The 22,111-nt window shown below is 35.7% G+C and overlaps 1 protein-coding gene across 2 annotated transcripts in view; it reads left to right on the top strand.

The window, feature by feature from the left end:
- The window catches only part of LOC107594057 (zinc finger protein 704-like), a 73,101-nt gene that overhangs the window by 1,434 nt on the left and 49,556 nt on the right, over positions 1 to 22,111 (top strand). For both annotated transcript variants that reach the window (XM_016283997.1, XM_016283989.1), the window contains exon 2: positions 2,070 to 2,272. In XM_016283997.1, the coding sequence (XP_016139483.1) occupies positions 2,070 to 2,272 (203 nt within the window). The remainder of the gene's footprint in view (positions 1 to 2,069; positions 2,273 to 22,111) is intronic.

The following is a 22,111-nucleotide window of genomic DNA, read 5'->3' as shown; positions in this document are numbered from 1 at the left end:
GCTGGGCTGGGCTGTGCTGGGCTGGGCTGGGCTGTGCTCTGCTGGGCTGTGCTGGGCTCTGCTGGGCTGGGCTGGGCTGTGGGCCGCAACGCAACACTGCCATACCATACTGCAACACATGCATGAGCGCAATGTTTTCGGGGCGTGCGTGCATTTATTGAATCCCATTTAAGCTATCAGGAAGTACAACATTTCGAATTTCAGTTTTTTTTCAAAATTGAAAATAGTACTTGGCATAAGAGGTATGCAGTTAAAATGAGTAATGAGTCATTATTTAATATGGCACATCAGGAATGGGGAGGCTAGTAGGCTGGTAGATGGTTATAATACCAACTGACAGGATGCTTCATTAATTCAAGAATAAATGTCCAATTTAATCTTCGGCCCTAGATTTTAGATAAAGAACCATCAATATTGAAGTTTTGTTGCTTTTAGGCCATGTTTGTCAGGTTTGAGCATAAATATATTTTTTTACATACGTCAGTGGCTTTAACAGAAACTGGGAGTTGTGTTATATTAAATTAATCACAATTCATTTTGTGATTCCAAACAAGGTCTCAAGATCTGCATGTTTATCAATAAAAAGAACAGCTATTGAGGGGTGAAATATGATGTTCATGTATTATTCATATATTAATATTAATTTATTAATTTAATTGTTTTTAAGCCATCTTGAGGCCCCCTTGAAAGTTTGCTGAAATTTCCTGTCATAGATCATCCTTGTTTTTACTTAAATTTTAGTTCAGTTTTAGTAATTTTGTTGTGTTTTTGTCATTTATGTTAGTTTTTTTTTCAATATGTCTATATATTTTTTTATTAATTTGTATTTATTGGTTTTAGTTTATTTAGTTTTAGTTAAACTAAGTGAAAGTGAGAAATATTACTTTGGCAACTAGCTGAAATTAATATTTATATATATGTGTATATATATATATATATATATAAGAATAAATGTCCAATTTAATCTTCGGCCCTAGATTTTAGATAAAGAACCATCAATATTGAAGTTTTGTTGCTTTTAGGCCATGTTTGTCAGGTTTGAGCATAAATATATTTTTTTACATACGTCAGTGGCTTTAACAGAAACTGGGAGTTGTGTTATATTAAATTAATCACAATTCATTTTGTGATTCCAAACAAGGTCTCAAGATCTGCATGTTTATCAATAAAAAGAACAGCTATTGAGGGGTGAAATATGATGTTCATGTATTATTCATATATTAATATTAATTTATTAATTTAATTGTTTTTAAGCCATCTTGAGGCCCCCTTGAAAGTTTGCTGAAATTTCCTGTCATAGATCATCCTTGTTTTTACTTAAATTTTAGTTCCGTTTTAGTAATTTTGTTGTGTTTTTGTCATTTATGTTAGTTTTTTTTTCAATATGTCTATATATTTTTTATTAATTTGTATTTATTGGTTTTAGTTTATTTAGTTTTAGTTAAACTAAGTGAAAGTGAGAAATATTACTTTGGCAACTAGCTGAAATTAATATTTATATATATGTGTATATATATATATATATATATAAATATACTGTATATGTGTGTGTGTGTATGTACAGTATATATATATATATACTGTATATATCTCAGTTTATATTTTTTTATTTTTTCCCCCATATTTATTTTTATTTCAAGTAACATAAATGTTTTTAGTTTTTTTGTGGTTTTAGTTTTAGTTAAGTATAATAACCCTGGAAAATGGATCAAAAGTATTAATGATCTCAGACTATCCACATTTTTATCCAGTAAAATGTTCTCCAGAAAAGAATGTCTCTAATACCACCTCTTATTGATTAGCAGTAGCAAATCATGGTTCACATTTGGCTTTTTAAAGAAGGGCCCTTCAGCATGTCCAATTCCAACTTTCGCTTTTGAGAGGACAACATGGAGAGAAAACTGTGCTTGTCAAACATTTTCTTTAGGTCTATGAACAACCATCATAAATAGTGTAACCAAAATAATTGTACTATGTGATTAAAACCGAATTTAATTCTTGTTTCATTCCCTTTGGACACATGTCCTAACTGGTAAATCAAAATTATATGTCTCATTTTTTGTTCCAAGTTTGCATGTGGCAGAGAGGAGGACGAACAGAGCTCAGGTGGTGTCCTTAAACATAGCTGCCCTGCTCATCGCCTGATCCTGAATGGCACCCATGTGGAGGCTTGGAGCCCAGTGAGAGGGCCAGGGGAGCCAGGATGTCGCCTGCCATCTCCCGAGACGCCGCACCCGCACACGTCCTCCATCATCCCCGTCCCACATGACAGGTCAGTGCTGATAGTTGTCACCAAACTCATCCCATCACTATAGAGAGCACTGTGCAGATGACACAGTTTGGGTGATATAGTAGTTATATTAATGCATAAATAGCATTCAGTGTGTGTTGTAGGCAAATACATTACTAGCCAAAAGTTTGGGCACTTTTACTAAGTCTCATCTCATTCCCAGTTTGCACCCTGTGAAGTTAGTCAATAACTTCATACTTTAAAAATGTTTGTGTTTTTTAGTAGTTATGATGACTTTTCTATTATTTCAAAAGTGGACAATAGATGCAGTAGGATTTTGGAAGTAAAAACCCATTTCATTTTCTCCAGAGGGAAATTGATTTTTAACAATAACTCATAAAGCTTATGAGACAGACCTACTGTGAGTTCCAGGGTTGTTGATTGATGGTAAATGCTTTAGTTGAAGCCATTCGTTCGCATTATTTCTACTTATTGTTAAAATAATTGTGTTTAACAGCTGCATTTGTGGTGAAAAACTACATTACCCATGATGCTGTACAGAAATTCCACCAATCAGAGTCTTGACGCACAGATTGAGCCAAAAAAGCTCTGCAGGGAAAAGATATACTGTCAATGCACTTAAATATTAGTATACTGTATATATAAGCACATTTTGCAGTAAACTTAAAATATATTTTCTATAGGTATAATCAACACCTTTAAATGAATAGTGTTATGTTTCTCCATAATTTTTTTAATTGATTGTTATTCGCAGTGCTTCATGGGATTGTAGTTCTTTCCCTCACTAAAGCCATTACGTACGCAGTCTTGTACCTTTGGCTTTTTTGATTTTCAAATACATTTTTGCTTCTGATGAAAGTTTGAAATGTTGTGTTTTACCTTTGGTTCATGGTTCAACGCTTTAAAAAGTGGGCAGGCATTAATGCATTTGCGTCCAAACTTTTGAATGGCAGTATAGTTTGTTATAGTTATTCACATGCAGTAGAGTAAGTTAATCTGTTGAATTCATGCAAACCCAGGCCTGAGGGAAACATTAAAGACATGCCTTAAAAAAGTCATAGATCTCACTGGTACTCCCACTGATTTGATTGCCACGTTTTTTCTAGGTTTAATGGCTCATTCTGTTTAAAAGTGAAATGAAGTGTTACTTGATCAGACATGTTTTAATCTGTTCACTGGTTAAAATGTCATTCCGCTTGCTTGCATTCAATTGCTTACAAGCCTTTATGGTGAACTGCATCAACTTTAAGGGGACATAGCACACACGGTTTCTGCCTAATCTCATGTTAATCTTGAGTACCTATAGAGTAATATTGCATCTTTCATATCTCTGAAGAGTCTTTAGTTTTATCAGATTTATAAAAGAAATATACAGCTTTATGATTCTCTCCGAGAACAGCCAAGCTCCTGGAGGCGTGCTGTGGGCGGAGCTAAAGAGTCATGAGCACTTACGCACCGATTGCCAACAAAACACAGAAATTGGATGCAGTTTTATTTACCGCCTGCAGTTCCGACTCATGACCAGGATCTTTTATCGCTGGGACCGCTCCATCTTTCAGTATCAAAGGATGTGCAAATCCAGTGTTGAACTGGGCCTTGTTTATAAAACATTCGTCACTGAAATGATGGGAACAAACAAACATTTGTGCGAAACTCCGTTGCAGTCCCGGAAAAACAAACTGCATCCACTGATCACGCAACGCTGGGTTCTTTGGGAAGCTGAACAATATTATCTTTCCCTCTCAACCAAAAACACACTTCTTTGGAGACATTCTTCTTGAGCAAGTTCTGTAAAAAGGAATTCCCATAAAAGGAATTCCGCCCTTCATGACGTCATACAGGGCCATGGTCGAAAAAAAGCTTTCCGAAACTTATTTGAACCCGGAAGGAGTGTATTTGGCACAGTAGGGCTGCACAATTAATCGAATTTCTAATTGCGATTATAATTACGGATGGCACAATTACATAATCGTTCAAAGCGGCAATTAATCGAAGTCCACTAATGTTATTCTGAGTGGGTTTTTTTACTGAGTGGGTCTTTCTACAGGTTATCTTAAGGGTTTGTTTTAATTTATATAACACCATGCATATTGTAACTTTTTTATTATTATTTAAAGAAGAAACCAATCCAATGTATAGTTGACATTTGAGGCTTAATACTATAGAAATGCAATAAAAGCTTTTCAGTTTGAGTGTTTTCAGCTTGTTTATTTTTATATAAAAATATGGCATGTAGTTGCTTCAAACAATGGTATAAACTAGGGTTGTGACCGTGAGGAAATTTTCCCACTGGTTAATCGATGTGTGACAACACCGGTAATCAGCGCGGGGGCGGGGCGTTCCCTCTTTTCCTCGCTTTCCTTCGCTTTTAAATAGCTTAAAAAAGCGCAGTGCGCGTTTTGCTTTCAATTTTGAATTAGCAGCTGTTCGGCGTCAATTGCTTGAATGCAACAACAAAATACAACATCAAACTCACTTTAGCGTATATATAAAACATAGAACTTTATTAACAAAACAAATAAAAATACACCATGCTATAGGGCAAGCTATGCCTAATATAAAATAACAAATAACTTACATAAAGTTTAATAGGTATACAAAACTGGAAATAAGTAAACGTATAATATATAACCAAATAAATAAGAAACGTAGAACCTTTATTAGCTAAACGAATGTCAAATAAAATAAATAAATGACAGTTTAAATAAAGTAAAAATCAGCAAACAATGTGGAACCAATTAATTAACGAATGTTTAAAAAAACTTCCAAAATCACCTTAGATAAACGGCAAAAGTCAACATGCTTTTCAAAATCCAAAATATTGCCAAACAGGCGCTTTTGCATCTCGTTTCGAAACTAAATCATCCGCGATGGTCACCTCACCTCACTCTTCTTGTCAGTCAGCTGGACTCACTCTCCTCACTGGAGAAATGAAATCTGATCTGTGATGCGACTGTCGTTCGGCACGCTGCATTGAGCAGCCGCGTTCAGATTTTAATTGTAGTGTCTGTTCTTTTACTGAACTAAATGATTTTTATTTCTTTAAAAAATCTAAATGACGGTGGGGGTCGGTTCAGATTTTCCGATTTTAATTGTAGTGTCTGTTCTTTTACTGAACTAAATGATTTTTATTTCTATAAAAAATCTAAATGACGGTGGGGGTCGGTGCCGCGGTGGGCAAGTGACGTAACCGGTGTTGTGGCTTAATAACGGTATCACCGTCAACACCGTCTATCGTGGCAAGCCTAGTCGTCATTCAATGTAAATTGTGATTAATCGTAATTAATAATTGCAATTACAATTTCAAGGGAACAATCGACAATTATGATTTTTGTTCAATTGTTTGTTCAGCCCTATGGCACAGAAATACTCCGTCATACGTCTAAATCGTTTTTTGAAACTTTGGCCATGTTTAGCATGAGAATCCAACTCTTTAACAGTGTGAATAACTCAGAATGCATGAAATTGCATTAGACCCCCCTTTAAGTTCCTAAAACATTCTTAGAACAGAAGTTACATTGAGTGTCTTGCAGCCAGTGGCTTTTTCACCTCTAACATGACCCTCAGCATACCAGAGGCTGATAGTAATGTAATAGCACAGGATGGCATGGAGGAGACAGACAGGCAGCTTGGTCAGCATTCAGTCCCTGTTTATGCAACCTTCATTTTTGGCGTGTTTATGAGGAATGTCTGATCAAATGTAGCATTCTGTCTCTGTTTCTGTCTTTTTTTACTGTTTATCTGTTGTTTTCTTTTCTTTTATACTCTCAATCTTTCATGCCCATCATTTTTTTTTTTCTTAAATCATATTCATCACAAATACGTCTATGTGAATAACTCTGTCATCATTTACTCGTCCTCATGTGAGTAAAAAAGAAGAGAGTCAAGCAAACGATTCCAAATTTTGTCAAACAGGATTTTTGGGTGAACTATGCTGTTCAAGGACACATTACCAATCCAGACCAGGTTGATTATTAAAAAGCACTGAAGCTTGGGGCTGAAAGTTGTTTAAGAGATATGTAATCTGTTTTTGTATGTGCACAAACCGTAATCAGCATAGGTAAATGTCAGTTTTGTATCAAAGTGTGTGCGTCTTTTCTGAGTCTTTTCTTAGTCTTTTCTGAGCAAGTTTCCTGAACACTCCCCCTGTCTGCCATTGGTTAGCTAAACAGATAGCCCCGGCCCAAACGTATACCGTTGGTTGAGCTGTTGCTGTGTCAGTCTTGTCGAGATAGTTAAACAAACAGAGCAATGTTTTGATAGCACCACAAACTCTGCATATTAAACTAGGATACGTGTTACCTTTAATTTACATTTTTGATTTTTAATAATGAGTCTAAAGGGATTTATTGTACCACTCTGTCAGTAGAAAGTATTGTAGCAATAACTGTGAAGCTACAGTTGTTGCTTTGTGTTTCTACATTATCAATGTGGGCTAGATTTTAATTTTAAATGACAACCTGGATCTTATACTCTCTAAGGGTTTGTAAATTTATGCAAAACTCAGATATGCATGCAAATGGATTGCAGTGTAACAGTGAGAAAAGCGGATGTTTGTGAGATAAATCCAACACAAGCTTTACCTGTCATATTTTATGACCCCTCCATAAGTCTTTTATTCACCTGCGGTGCTCTTTCTCTGCTGTATCTGTCAGACATCTGTCACATTGCCGTCTTTTATGTGTGTTTATATGTGCTTGGCACGTATCTTAAGGTTCTATGGTCCAAAGTTATAGACAGAAAAAATTACTGTGCATAAATGTACACTTTTTAGTTATCATTATTATATACATATTAATATTAAATGTTAGTTCACAGTTTTAATCAAGCAAACAAAAAAGAAAATGAAGGTAAAAAAGTGCCACTTATCTATCAATATCATGCATTAATACGAATAATAATAAAGACTTTTGCTTTTAAAATTATGCAGAATACTACAGCAAAACAGAATCATTAATGAAATGTATTGGTTTTGGAGAAAGTTCTTTCGTTTTATGTATGAGGAAATTTGCCCATTAATGTATAACTGTAAGACATGCTTTTTCTTTTTTGGCCATTGAAATAAATCTCTGTTAGTTACACCCAGTTTTAAATTGTTATAGGCTATATTGTATTGTACACAGAGTTCAGTCATTATGCATTGTGCTCATGTTGAGATATTTCTCTTGAGTGCAGGAACTGCAACACCTTTTTGCAAATGTGATGCCATCTAGACCACTGTTTCTCAACCATAGGACCCCTAGTGGTCCTTAACGTAAGGCCAGGGGGTCCGTATAAAGTATGAATTTTTGTATACATTTTGTATATTTTGACATGACATGCTCCCATGAAAGAAAAATCCAATCAGTCATAAATAGAAAAGAGTTATTTTGAATTGTAAAAATATGCAAAATATTAAATTTTTTTCAGTGTTTTTGATCAAATTAGAGGCTAAAGTACTAATGAAATATATGTTCTGTATTCAATATTTGAATATGCATGGTGTCACGCATACTCAGACTGAAGACTATAGACGAAAGACTGTAACATTGTGCAGTTGGGTTTTTTTGACATGAACTACAATAATTACGTTCTTTATAATGAATCACACTAATAGCCAAGTTAAACTGACTTGCAGTGTTTACATATGAGGTCACAGCATCTGTAGTTCCAGCTTACTGACTTTCTCACTCTGAAACCTCTCATCGGGTCATGACCTCTGCTCTCAAAATCTAATGGGTCAAAGGCCCCCTCATATAAGAGCCACAGGAATGACTCATGTGTTCATGTCAACCAGCACGTATCTCACGTCTGGCCAGCCAGCAAGCCATTAATATGAAGCAAACCAAAGGGTGAGTGGGAGGCATTCCTTTCTCCATCTATCCCTCACCTACAGCGTTCCTTTGGCTTGCCCAAGCACACAAAGCTTAAGATGAAACTGTGACCGCTTGAGAACATCAGACACCCTTGTGCCTCAATTTGATACGTTTGCTGTAATTAACTTCTGTTATGACTGGTTGTGTTGATATTATCAGAATCCGCAACAGATAACGTTGCAGGTTGGCATGCTCATCATGGCTGAGTGTCTATGAAACTGAAGAGAGGAACCAAAACTTCCAGCTGATATTTGAGGGGACGCGCTTCAGATGCTTGCAGTTTAATTGGCTGCTTTGTTCCGCATATGGAAAAGAGAAACAGAAGATTGAGGACTCATCATATTTTTAGTTCTTTCCCTTTGACATGATCTTATGAAGGGTTTTTTAGAACTGCGAAAGTAACACATTTAGGTCTTGTTTACACCTGGTTTGGAGTCAGTTTGAAATCAGCCTTTTTTACTTTCTTAATACTTGCTGACTTTTTTATTTTATTTTATCTTTGTAATCTTTATTAAAAATACCTAACTTAATCAACCTTTGAAACATCTTTCCTTAACCTCTGACATCCTCAGGCCACTCAGGCTATTGGATAATTTTGAACAACCACCAAATAGCTAGGAATTCGGTCTACTTATCACAATTGAATCAGAAAAAAAAGGAGTTATATCCTGATTGGCTTGGAAAAATGTCACATATGCAATGAGTTGCGAGAAGCATTTCACAATGACTTTAAAGGGTTAGTTCACCCAAAAATTAAAATTGCCTTGTGTTTTATTCACTCTCAAAGCATCCTAGGTGTATATGACTTTCTTCTTTCAGACGAATCCAGTCGGAGTTATATAAAAAATTGTCCTGGCTATTCCAAGCTCTATCATTGCAGTCAGCGGGTGTTGCAGTTGATCAGTCCACAAGTCGTCAAATAAAGCGCACACATTCATAATAAACGTGCCTCGCACTGTGAATAAAGGCCTCCTGTAGTGAATGCATGTGTTTTTGTAAGAAAAATATCCATATTTCAAATGTAATAAAACACTTTTCTCTCACTTCCGCTGACTGTAATACACTGAAGCCGTTCCTGGTGGATGACGTAGCACGTCGGCGTTGCGTGATTAGTGACGAACGCAGAGAGAGATCAAAACGCTGTTCATGATTTAGAAGTACAAACCGAAGACTTCTAAAGAAAAATGTCGGAGTATTTCGATATAAGCCAAGAGGAGACTGGTTTTGCTTTGCTAAAGTAAGCAAACTTTGCTTCCTTTGCTCCTATAAACAAACTCGCAAGACTTGCATATCTCAGAGACGCGCATGCGTGCTGCGTCATCCACGTATGACAGATAACGGAAGTGAGAGAAAAGTGTTTATTACGTTTGAAATATGGATATTTTTCTTACAAAAACGCATGCATTCACTACAGGAGGCCTTTATTCACCACCCAGAGCTGTGTGAGGCACGTTTTATTATGGGTGCGCGCGCTTTATTTGACGACTTGTGGACTGATCAACTGCAACACCCGCTGACTGCAATGATAGAGCTTGGAATAGCCAGGACAATTTTTAATATAACTCCGACTGGATTCGTCTGAAAGAAGAAAGTCATATACACCTAGGATGCCTCGAGGGTGAGTAAAACACAAGCTAATTTTCATTTTTGGGTGAACTAACCCTTTAACATTCATTTCATATGATCTGAATGGTCAGTCATAGCAGACTGATGTTTACACCAATGCCTCAACACATGATTGGATTTCAACTACATACTGTGTCTGTAGCAAGTCATGTCAGTCATACTGAACATATTCCAAAAGGTTTTCTTTGTAGATATAACCTTTGTAATTCCAATCACCTTTGCACTAATCTAACATTCACTTAAAGTTAATCTTTAAATATACTAATAATTTAAGAACACTTGTAATCCTAAAAATATTGTTTTGCCAAAATTCATACAATTAAAAATTATTTAGTTTATAGTGGGGTTTTCTGTATTTATTTAGACAAAATAGTATATAGTTTTAATATCAGATGTTTAATGGTTATCATCCATAACATGAAATGATTATTGGTATTGACCAGAATCCTTATAGTATATTGAAATTATACTTCTATAGCAGTTTTACTTGTAAAAATAATTTTACAGTTAGTGGCACAATTTAACAGATATAGGAAGCTCCTGAAGGACCCAAGAGAATGTGAGATGTGACACTTATTCGGGATTCAGAAAATAATTTTAGTTCACCATCAATATACAACAACATGGAAATTGTCTAAACCTTAGTTCCTGTCTAAGTAAGATAGGGATCAAAACAAGCCCATTTTAATCTTCAGTAAAATAAGACATGTCTTTTTAACAAAAGGGATTTAATGGCCTTATTGCATGCTTGCACTACACACACCAAAAAAAAAAAAGTTCTACAGTATGAGCTTTATAACTGCTGCTATTAAACTGGACCATTTGAAAAATCCCTATTATTTTGTTACTTTGGATCGCCCGTTTTGTTTTTATATAATAGCAGATTCTGGTGCTGAATTTACCAAAAGCAGCTTTGAAGCTTTCATGATCCAACATGAGGCTGTGGCCACAATTGTGAAATTTCTGGCAAACATGAATTCAGCACCAGATGCCGCAATGGTACGTCCAGAGCACACGGACAGGGAGCATGCAAGAAAAAAATGACAGAACCAACAAGAAGTTCGTTTTTTCTACCAGACCTGAACTCTTGTCGAGGAATGCTGGTTGTGGGACTCGTTGTTTGTCTGTAGGGAGACGAAGAGCCAGTTAATCAAATGTTTTTACTGGCTGTACTGCCTCAATTGCCCTAAGCTATGCTGTTTACTTTCTTGATTATAGTTTTCATTTGTTATTTTGCTCATATTTTGCTCGTCATTATAGCTCCTTCGCAGATTGTGGTGTGCCGCACCGAGTGAAGAAATTCAGCCTCCTTTTGTATTCAACAAGCTTGTGTATGTATTTTGCTCCTGGGCACATTGATAATTATTTTATGAAAGTTGTTTATGAGTGTTTCTTATGAGTTCTTTCTGATCAAGAGGTGCGCAGAATATATTTTACTGATATTTATCCTTATGAAATGAGTCTATTATATGCATATGTGGATAGCTTTACAGATTTTACTGCTCCTGGCCTAGCTGTAAATTGTCATTGCATGATGATGATTCTTGGCCTTGGAGTTCTTGATAGATTCAATAGAAATGCAGGAACCAGAGGAAAGCACCACTGAGGCCCTTTCTCTTCATTACCATTCACACACCCACATCTTACATAATCATTAGAAGAATTCACGACTTCTTGGGAATAAATGGCAGCCTACTCTGACTTCTAAAAACCGCTAGATCTCTCCCTTTTTTCTCTCAGTTCCCCCTTTTCCAGATGAATCCGTCATGCTTCCAGTAGCCTCTCCAAAACCTCTACAGTGTCATAAAGAACCCGGGCAATTTGAGTTTGGTTTTCCATGACGCTCAGGAAATCATTTGCTCTTTGATATGTTTAGTCTTGGGCAAATATTGTAGAAAATGTATTATATCTTAGTATTTTTATGCTTTATCCTCAACTCTGTCTTTGCTGAAGTGACCCAGTGGTCTCTACTCTTTGCTCCGGGTCATGGCACCAGATCCAGCTCTAAATCCATACAATATGAGAGCCCCGTTCCAGGATCAAGTCCGCTTTGCTTCGTCTTAGACCGCTCTCATTCATTTAAACCCACACACTTGCACAAAGATTACTTTGATCCTTGTAAAATAATTTCTGCTTTCAAAAATCATTTTTAACAGTAAGCCACTTCAATATAATTCAGGGAAACAAACAGACAGAATCTTATTGCATTTATTTAAGATGTTGCTCCATTTTCTGCTCTCTTGTGGTTTCAGATCTACACTGTAATGTTTTTAGCATGATCAATGCCCAAAGTAATACAGGATTGAGTTTTATCTTGAGTAATAGTTGACATTAACTTTCTTGCAATGGTTATTCTGCTTTGTTTTTTACTAAAGTAATATTTTGGGTCAGATGACAGTATTTGTCATAACTACCACAAAAAATAAATACATTTGTCCCTTAAAAAAAAAAAAAAAGAATATGCAAAAATTGAGGTAACGGCACCGAAAGTCAATAGGGTCAATTTTTGGGAGATTTAAAAGCATTAATATAAATCTTAGAATTTTATGAAATAACACATTATTTCTTGTATTATTTGATTTGTAAAGCTGTTTAAATGTAAAATTCTCACAGTCGTTTTAGGGTTTACAGCATTATGTTGTCATGCAACAAAGATGTTAAATTGGATATAACTTCACACAGAAAAGGTTAATCATTAACTAGTTCAAAATGATTAACCTTTTAACTCAAAATTAGTTTGGCTGTTTTGCTCAGTAACTCACAAAATTGTCTTTAATATCAACATGATAAGATCATGGATCATAATTATCCTGCCTGAAAAAAATATCATGGTATGATATTTTTGCCATATCATCCACCCCTATTTACATGCATATTAAAACAGTGAGTGTTTTGACATGTACTGAATGAATTTGCCCTATTTGCTAACATTGTAAGTACCTCACAGCAATCCATATATATTTTTAAGAAAAGAAGGGACAAATTAATTTTGGTGGTATTTAAGCTACAAATGCTGTTGGTTGAGCTTGACTTGTACTGAAGCTGGAATATTCCTTCATGTTGTTTCTGCTAGTATTGAATGTTCATTGTCGCGCTAACGTAGCACTGACCCCCTCACCTTTAAAACTGTGGTCAATTGTCGAGTTTGGAACAAGTCAGGGTGGTTTTACTGGTTTCCGCTTCCACTGTTTGCTTTATCTCCTGCCTGTGCGCATTTGCTCTAAACATTAGGCTGCTGTCTTGTGATCCTGGCGAACTACATTATGCACACAAACACACTTAAATACACTCTCTAGCTCTCTGCTGAGTTCCTAGAAAATGTTAGCTGTATTTACGGCCACACCCAGTGTGGTGGATTTAGAGAAGCTGAGTCACAGCCGCAGTCACAAAACTAGACCACACTGCAGCGTGACTTGCACGCCAGGGCCTTGGATTGAGGGTCAAGGTCTGTGTAGGTGGGCCAAACCATGAATGAACTACTTGAAATCATCTAGTGTTTATTAACACCTACAAGCTCACTTGTGGATTGGCCACTTCATTTTTTTGGCCTCTATTCCATTATCACATAACCACATCACAAGACCGTTTCATCCCAATATGACATGAATTTGTGTCACAGCTAACTTCACATCTGTGTGATATTGTGAAATTACACAGTGCAAAGATTGAAGAAACACATCTTTGCTGCAAATTTGATTAAGTTAGCGTGGTTTCTCTGAACTGTTGATTCAGCAGGGTTTGGCTACTCACTGTGATTACTTGCCCCCATAATCTGATTTGTCTGGATTTACATATAGTCATTGAGCAATAATCATTGACCCAACTCCAGGAGATCAATTTATGGGCAGAGCACAACCATAGTCAGATCCAATCACATCATCTCTGGATTTAAGGCTTGTACACACTGGGATGAATATTGCGCGCGATTATCGCCGACGTTTAACACCTCGTGACTAAACAAAGGGTGCCAATGTGAGTGCCAGGCGTAAAAGCGTCATGGCAAGATGAATGTAGAGCTGCTGGTCTCATTGGTGTCTGAACACAAAGAGCTTTATGACAAACGCGACAGCGACTACAAAAATCTTGATAAGAGGGAGTTGTTATGGAGAGGAATTGCAGATCAAATAGGATTCGATGTGTGGGTGTTTTTCATTAAGCGCCATCTAATGTCAGGGAGTGAATTTGCACGTTCACTCGGCTCATCGCCAGCAAAAATCGCTTGTGTATGAACATAAAGCACCCGCGATAATCGTCCCGGTGAGCGATAAGCACCCGCGATAATCGGCCCGGTGTGTATGAGGCTTAAAGATGTCAAAAGTACTGGTACTTTGGTACAAATTTAAAAATACCGGTATAGTATCACCTGACTTTGGTACACTGGGGGAAAATAATGGTGTAGGATTTACTTTGAAGAAATTTTCATTCAGGAATTGCTGTTAAATGCAAGAAATAATTACAAAGAAAAGTAACACATTGAATCAAACATGAAATTTAGTAGAAAGACAGAATTTTCTTTTAAAATATAAAAAAACAAACAAAACAAAAAATTGTTCTTTACAGTCTACTTAAAGCCACTGATTTTAAGCTCTCATGAGTACTTGCTTGCATGTGAGAGGTAATGTGGCTGTGCGCATGAATGGTCAAATGCACTTCTCGGTCAAAATGCTTGTCTTGGCAGGATATTAATGTAAACACAGCCAGTTATGTCATAAGTGAATGTAATCAGATGGTCAATTTTATTTATATAGCACTTTATGCAATAGCTTCAAAGCTGCTTTACTCTTTTAGTTTCAGATATCAGTAGTTTCAAGTTTTAAAAATTTAATTTGTTCCCGAATGTAATAACAAACTATTTGAATGGTTAAGTTTCAATTAGCTTTATTATGTAATAATGCGTCATATAATAATAACCATGAAACCTATTCTAGTAATTTGAGCAGATTTTTTATTATTATTTCTTTAGTACTGGCTACTTTATAATTTTTTTGAAAACTTGGCAATGCTACTTAACTGCTAATTGAAGACCGCATACAATTTTGTACATTTAATTTGTTAATATATATATATATGTATATATATAATTTAGTTTTTGTGATATCAAAATTGTTACTGAGAAGCATGAAATGTTCACTTGTGTTGGTATAGATTAATAATTAATAATTAATAATTTGGTTTTCAGTTCTGTACTGGTAAAATTTGTCCCAGTTTACTGCATTACAAATTAATTTGATTTGCAAATAATAGTGTTGCGAAATCTCTTCTGGAAATGATTGCATAGCACTTTTGGGACTTTTTATTGTGATCCTTTGTGAATGTGGGGATATTTGTTCGATATGTTTTGTACATTGCATGTACTGTAGCTTTTCATTGGGAAAATTCCCCAGATTCTGGAATGTAATGACCGTAATAATAAAAAAATCCACATGACTTTCCCTCTAGAAGCCTAACTTCATTGTGAATATGAATCACTCAATACTCAGATGTCCTGTGTTTTTAGCTAGTCCATGTTTCTGTCATCAAGTCTTCCACAGATTTGACTTTCTGCACTTCCCCAATCTGAGCACTGATCTAAATCTGTACAGTCAGTCAGAAATCAAGCGTAGCGTTAGTTCTGGCAGGTCACATTAGTCAAGCTCGCATCAGCTGACCTTCAGCTGATCCCCATCTACCTATGGGAATACGACACCTAAGTATTAATATATAAGGTCCCGCAGTAGTATCAGCAGTTTTCGCATTGCTCAATAGCTAATTACCCTCCTCCATCCCCAACTCCTCCTCTGTCAGACAGGATTCAGCCTTCTGATTCTCCTTTGAATCAGACTAAATCTAAAATGTGTACATAACATTATTGAACTTTAATGATATCTGCAATACATTTATGTTGGTTCTGTTCTGTTTACCCTGGGGGGGGGTTATCGCTGCTCTCCCTGCTCTCATCCATGCTAGGCTGCATGGATGCGCAGGGAGTTCTTGCCCGGAACAGAACCATACCGCCAATCCAAACTGTATGCTAATTGTCAATCATATTTGACGATAGTGGTCCTGACAGAATTCAAAGAGAAGTTTATCGCTCCAGCTGCGTGAAATGAGCCAAACAGCCATACTGGAACTATACATAACCTTTATAAGCACAAATCTTTTAAATGTTTGAGAGTTCTATTCATTATATAAAATCCATTCATACAAAGCAGCTTCTGTATTATAAGAAGTATTATGTGCTTTTCTTCAGTTTTCTTCAGAGTAGTAAGTAAAACTGCCTAATGTTCCCTTTTCTCTTGCTTGTGTTCCTTTGAATAAAATGAATGAATGAGATCTTAGTGCAAAATCCACAAAAACCCACACGGATGCTTATTGGTGTAACTGCAAGTATTTAAAGCAATAATTTTCTGCAGTGAACTGAATCCAAAACGAACAATTGGCAGAAAAGCTTAGCTGTGTGTTTTGTGTGCATACAAAAGCCCTTCATGTTGATGTTTTTGGAGCTCATATTCAGTGCAAAGCTGTATTTACCATGTGTACAGTTCAGCATAATTGTGTAGTCCAAGGAAGGAAGGGATATATTGAGGGAAGGGAAGTGAAAGAGAGAGAGAGATAGAGAAAAAAACCTCTGCATATTACATTTAGCTTGAAATAAAAAAAGAAATTAAAATATCCCACTGGAGAAACTGAGCTTTGGTTCTCAGGCCTGCTGCCACAGGTATCTGAAGTTTTAAGCGTGTTCTCTTGAATAAAATGAATGAATGAGATCTTAGTGCAAAATCCACAAAAACCCACACGGATGCTTATTGGTGTAACTGCAAGTATTTAAAGCAATAATTTTCTGCAGTGAACTGAATCCAAACTAACAATTGGCAGAAAAGCTTAGCTGTGTGTTTTGTGTGCATACAAAAGCCCTTCATGTTGATGTTTTTGGAGCTCATATTCAGTGCAAAGCTGTATTTACCATGTGTACAGTTCAGCATAATTGTGTAGTCCAAGGAAGGAAGGGATATATTGAGGGAAGGGAAGTGAAAGAGAGAGAGAGATAGAGAAAAAAACCTCTGCATATTACATTTAGCTTGAAATAAAAAAAGAAATTAAAATATCCCACTGGAGAAACTGAGCTTTGGTTCTCAGGCCTGCTGCCACAGGTATCTGAAGTTTTAAGACCCCTTTTTATTTTTGTGTCATTTTTAAATAGATGTTCAGAGTGAGGCTATTATTTTTTTGCCATTTGATTCACACATGGCTGTAAATTCACCACCAAAGTGTGTATCTCAAATGAACAGTTCACGCAAAAGGTGTTCACGCTGTTCAACATTCTTCTGCACAACAATAATAAACTCCATTGGTTATACTGCAAAAAAAATGACAACAAAATAATTACACGATATAAATGTACTTTACAGTTATAATATTATTATATATTAAGGGGTGGGGGAAAATCATTAAGGCATAGCATCGCAATATTTTGCCTGGCAATATTGTATACAGACAAGGACGCCAAGTGTCGATGTTATATCAGGCCCTGACTTTTGGCATGGGATTGTGAGTATTGAACATAAGTGTATTAATTCCTGCAAGCTCAGTGCATGTAATGCAGGAAAACAGATCAAATCAATAATCTGACATCTTTCTGTCAGACTGTAGCTCATCTGTCTCTCTCTCTCTGAGCTGTCTGTAAAGGAAGCACATTCTCACATATATCTGATCTTGGATCAATCGGAGAAACTTGAATAAACAAAGTGCTAAATAAATAGTGTCACCTTTGTCTTCCTCAGGGTGTTTGTAAGATTGTTCTTATTAAAACAAACACATTGAATTGCTTGTGCAAACATAGAAGGAAGGAAATTTTTAACAAGGAAGGGATGGAGATGGATATCTGAGATCAACAGACTGAGAACTTCATCCCATTAGATAAAACAGATATAAACAATGTTTTACTTTGGTGACATTTGTATTTGAATACGTTATCGCAATACTTAGCATTTAAATATTTAAAGTAAAAAATCAAGTTTTTAACATTCTTTACATGTTTGTCTGTGCTGTTGCTTGTAGTTAGATTATGTGTTCTTATTTTCTTTGTTTTTATTTGACAATATAGTTTTTTCCCTAAACATAGCACATACCGAACCGTACCGAAACCGTGACTCTAAAAACCGTGATACAAACCGAACCGTGAGTAAGTTGAACCTAGTAGACAGTCACAAAAATGCAGTTCAGAACCACCCGTTTCCTACCGTCACAATAATCAATCTCATCTACTTGCAGGGTGGGGCTTTTCATGTCTGGTCAAAGGTTTCCATTTACAACGTGGTTTTGTAGCATTGAGTAATGTAGCCAATAGCAGTCATATCTGTTGATTTCATAAATGTGATGGCCAATCAGAAGTGTTTAAGTTAGTCAGAATCCACTCATCACTCAAAACGCAGAAATCCTCTCATTATAACAAAGTGTAGGTAGGATCTAAATAAGATATAAATTGTGCAGTGTAGAGCTTCATTGATTATAACAGAACTTCATGAGATCGCGGATCAACTAAGATGAGTGACAGCTTTTCAGTGATTATAAAGAAAGTGCTTTTCAAACGCTTTGTTGGCTATATATATATATATATATATATATATAGATGGATAGATAGATAGATATATTCCATTCAGAATTTGAATAAATTCACTCACAGATTCACTCTTTCATAACCATTATCCAATACTGCCACTTGCCATTGTGTAGCATTTCTTACTTCAGTTAACTAAGTGAAAGTTGAACAGGTCTGAGCTGCTTTGGAATAGTTAACATATTCATGGCTCTCCGTATACTAAATCAGGTAAGGGTGTAGAGTTACATTCAGTACACTAGTAGGCTATTGTATTATACGTACATATATATACATTATTAAGCATTATTATTTGCTATATTCACTAAAAAATCACTGCTTTTCTCTCTATCATGTGAATAAAAGGTAAGTTCAAAGAGTCTGACTAGATTGAGAATCTGGGACTGAAATTAAAATTTTACCCTGGGAATAAACAAGGTTTTTAGAATTGTGAAACCGTTTAGACAAAGAAACAAAGTGCTCTCTTGCAGACATTCGTCTTGTAGCTGAAAGCACCTTGTTCGGGTCTGTCTCTCTCTCTCTCTGCGGGAAGTGGTCGGTGAGGTTTGCTTAAGGCCTGTTTGTTTGATTAGTTCAGCTGTTTCATCTCAGATATTTTCATCACTATTTATTTCTGTACTGTGTTTACACACTTGAGCCGTGTTGGCTGGGGATGCTAAGCGGGGCCCCAAATACACATTTAAAAGCAGAATTAGACATGTTCACATTATTCCCATATGTATGGATTAAAAAGGGTCATTTTCATTGTGGTCAGATACTAACATTGCAACACAGAACACAACTGTGTTCCTTATTATGAGCAGATGTATTTTGGGTCCATCCGATTCCCTTATATTTTCCCATTTTTAAAGTTAGCCGTGACTGTTTTTGATACATAGTGACATATGTGCCACCAGCAGAGATGAGAACCAACTTGACGTATGTTTATCATTGTTGATATACTTCATAATCTGAGGACCAGAACGCAAAGAAGTGATGTGTTCAAAGTCCAAAGCGCTAGGAAAGTCTGCGTTAAAACAGTGTTATTTGTCAGTTGCTCACACATTTTTATGAATTTTTACAAGGCATGTGACAACGCGATACGTGCAACGTATTTGTAATGAGACTCATTTATAAATCTGCTGTTGTCAACAAAAAGAAGCATTGAGGTCTTCCTGCGCGTTTCCGACAAAATAAAAGTTGAAAAAAAAACAAGAAATCCGTCAAAATTTATAAATGTTAGTATTGTAATTTTACTGTTGTTCTGTAAAATAAAATAAAAACTAAGACAATAATAATGATAATAATTACAACAGCTCTGTTAATACATTTATTAAAACATTCACACATAGTGTTAAAATTGGGATCTGTAATATTTTCTAATGTTTTAAAATAAGTCTCTTCTGCTCAGCAAGGCTGCTTTTATTTTTACAGTAAAAATGCCTGATTCAAGAAGGGGGTCTGATGGCCAAAAAGCTAGATTTACTAGCTTATTAATTTTAAAGGAGTCATATGATGTTGCTAAAAAGAACATTATGTTGTGTATTTGGTGTAATGAAATGTGTTTATGCGGTTTAAGGTTAAAAAACACATTATTTTACACATACTGTACATTATTGTTTCTCCTCTATACACCGCCTTTCTGAAACGCGTCGATTTTTACAAAGCTCTGAAAAGCGAGGTGTGCTCTGATTGGCCAGCTATCCAGTGCGTTGTGTAGGGCTGCCACTAACGACTATTTTTATTTCGATTAATCAATCGACTAATTTATCGATTAATCTAAACGATTAATTTCTCACAAAAAATCAACAATTTTACTTAAGAATATTTTATTAAACCAAAAGAAATCCAAATTTCTATGAAATCCTTTTTTTAAAGCAAAAGTAAAGTGCAACATAGAGTACAAGAAGCAAGTGTCGTCTCATAGTCCAAATCACTGAAATCAAAGTTCAGTATTATAGTGTAAGAATGATAACATATCCATGTGTTCTAGTCTACTAATAATACAATTATAATCAAAAAACAATTTTTAAAGTAGTATTTACCAGAAATGTTATTTACCAGAATTTATTTAGGAGAAAAATTTAAATGTGCAGTATTTCTGAAAAAAAAAGAAAAAACTTTTAAAAAAATAAAATCTATTAATTGGAGATGCTTTTGATTATTAAATTTTAATGGAACCATTAAAACGGAATCCAGAAAATAATGGAAAACAGAATTTGGTAAAGATAAAACTGTAAAACTCAATTAATTAGACAGGCTTTTTGATTAATAACATTTCATTTAACCATTAAAACAGAGTATAGAAAAATGAAACTGGAAAAAAACCTGAATTTGGATATAAAACGGATTTCATGGTGCCCTATCATTATAATAATTTTTTTTGTGGTAATAAAAATAAATGTAAGTGAACAATAGCCTTTAAAATGACTTAAAATACATATATAATAGCAATGAGGCAATACTAGTTAGTTCAAATAAAGTATCAAAAGCAAGAAATCATATGGTTTTATTGAACAAAACTGTTAAAATACATAATGTATTATAAACAATAGAGCTAATGTACATTATGCATTACAACAAAGGCCTGCAGGGGGCGCCAATGGACTGATGATTATTTTTACACATTACTGTGCGATCTAATCCTTGTTTAATATTGACCAAGCACAATTTAATTCAAATGTCCACTTAATCTTTAATATTTGGCCATTTCTTTAGGACAGAAATGCTATAGCCACTGTAATTAAATGAATATGTGGACATCAAAATGTGTAAACTCAGAGTGAGGGTTTGACTTTTATTTTGAAACCGTGATGTAAAGACCTGCACTACTACTAAGGAGTACCGTGGGACCCAACGCAACAGGGTGCGGCGCGGGACAACTCTTGATGGGCGAGTGTGGGTGCAGGCGGGAAGAGACTCGTGTGTGTGTGTGTGTGTGTGTGTGCGGGATGCGGGAGAATAAAATGATTCACGGGACTCCCGCAAAATAGAAATGATCTAAACATAAAGTGTCTAAAATATATAAATTGTTATTTATCTGTTGCACAAAAGCAAAAAGAACCACTAATATTAACATTAAAATGAATAACATGCGCAAGCTAGGCATGGTTTCTATTTATAACACATGTTTAAAGGGTTGTGCAATGTAGCCAATCACAGACTCAGCTGTTGATATCTGGAACACAATGGCCAACCAGAGGTGATTAAGTTAGAATCCACTCACAGCAGTGCTGAAATTGCGTGCTCACGAATCCTCTCATTTTATCACACGAAGTGTAGACACTGTGAAAGATTCATTGTGTATATATTTAATGTGTTATAACAGAGTTTTATGAGATCGCGATTAACTGAGATGTCAGCTTTTAGTGACAATAAAGGAAGCGCACTGCTCGCATTCTGCCCAATAAAATTGATGAATCGCGACAGCCCTAGTGTTGTGATTGGCCGAATACTTCAAGCGTGTGATGGAAATGTTACGCCCCTACCATACTGTGATGCCCTGTCCGGCCGGAGCGACAAGTCAAAAACATTAAAACCCATTATAAACGAGGCATTTGTTGCATCCAGTGTGGACATAATTACGAATTATAATGATTTATACTGTCTTTTTACGCGCCGCGTATACATAAAACCATGTCTGCATTTGTGATCGGAGAAATGACAAACAACAAGTGCTACTCTACACTGCTCAAAACTCGCGTTTGAATCATCAGTGGCAAATTCTTTAAATATGAAAACGTACTTACAGTCTGTGAGTCAGAACAGCCGGCATTGTAGTCTACTCTCCCAGGATCAGGAAAC

The sequence above is a fragment of the Sinocyclocheilus grahami genome, unplaced genomic scaffold (genome assembly GCF_001515645.1).
Source record: "Sinocyclocheilus grahami isolate Dianchi unplaced genomic scaffold, SAMN03320097.WGS_v1.1 scaffold10.1, whole genome shotgun sequence".
Classification (NCBI taxonomy): domain Eukaryota; kingdom Metazoa; phylum Chordata; class Actinopteri; order Cypriniformes; family Cyprinidae; genus Sinocyclocheilus; species Sinocyclocheilus grahami.
The sequence above is the reverse complement of the archived record's forward strand: the minus strand, read 5'-3'. Positions and strand labels throughout refer to the sequence as shown.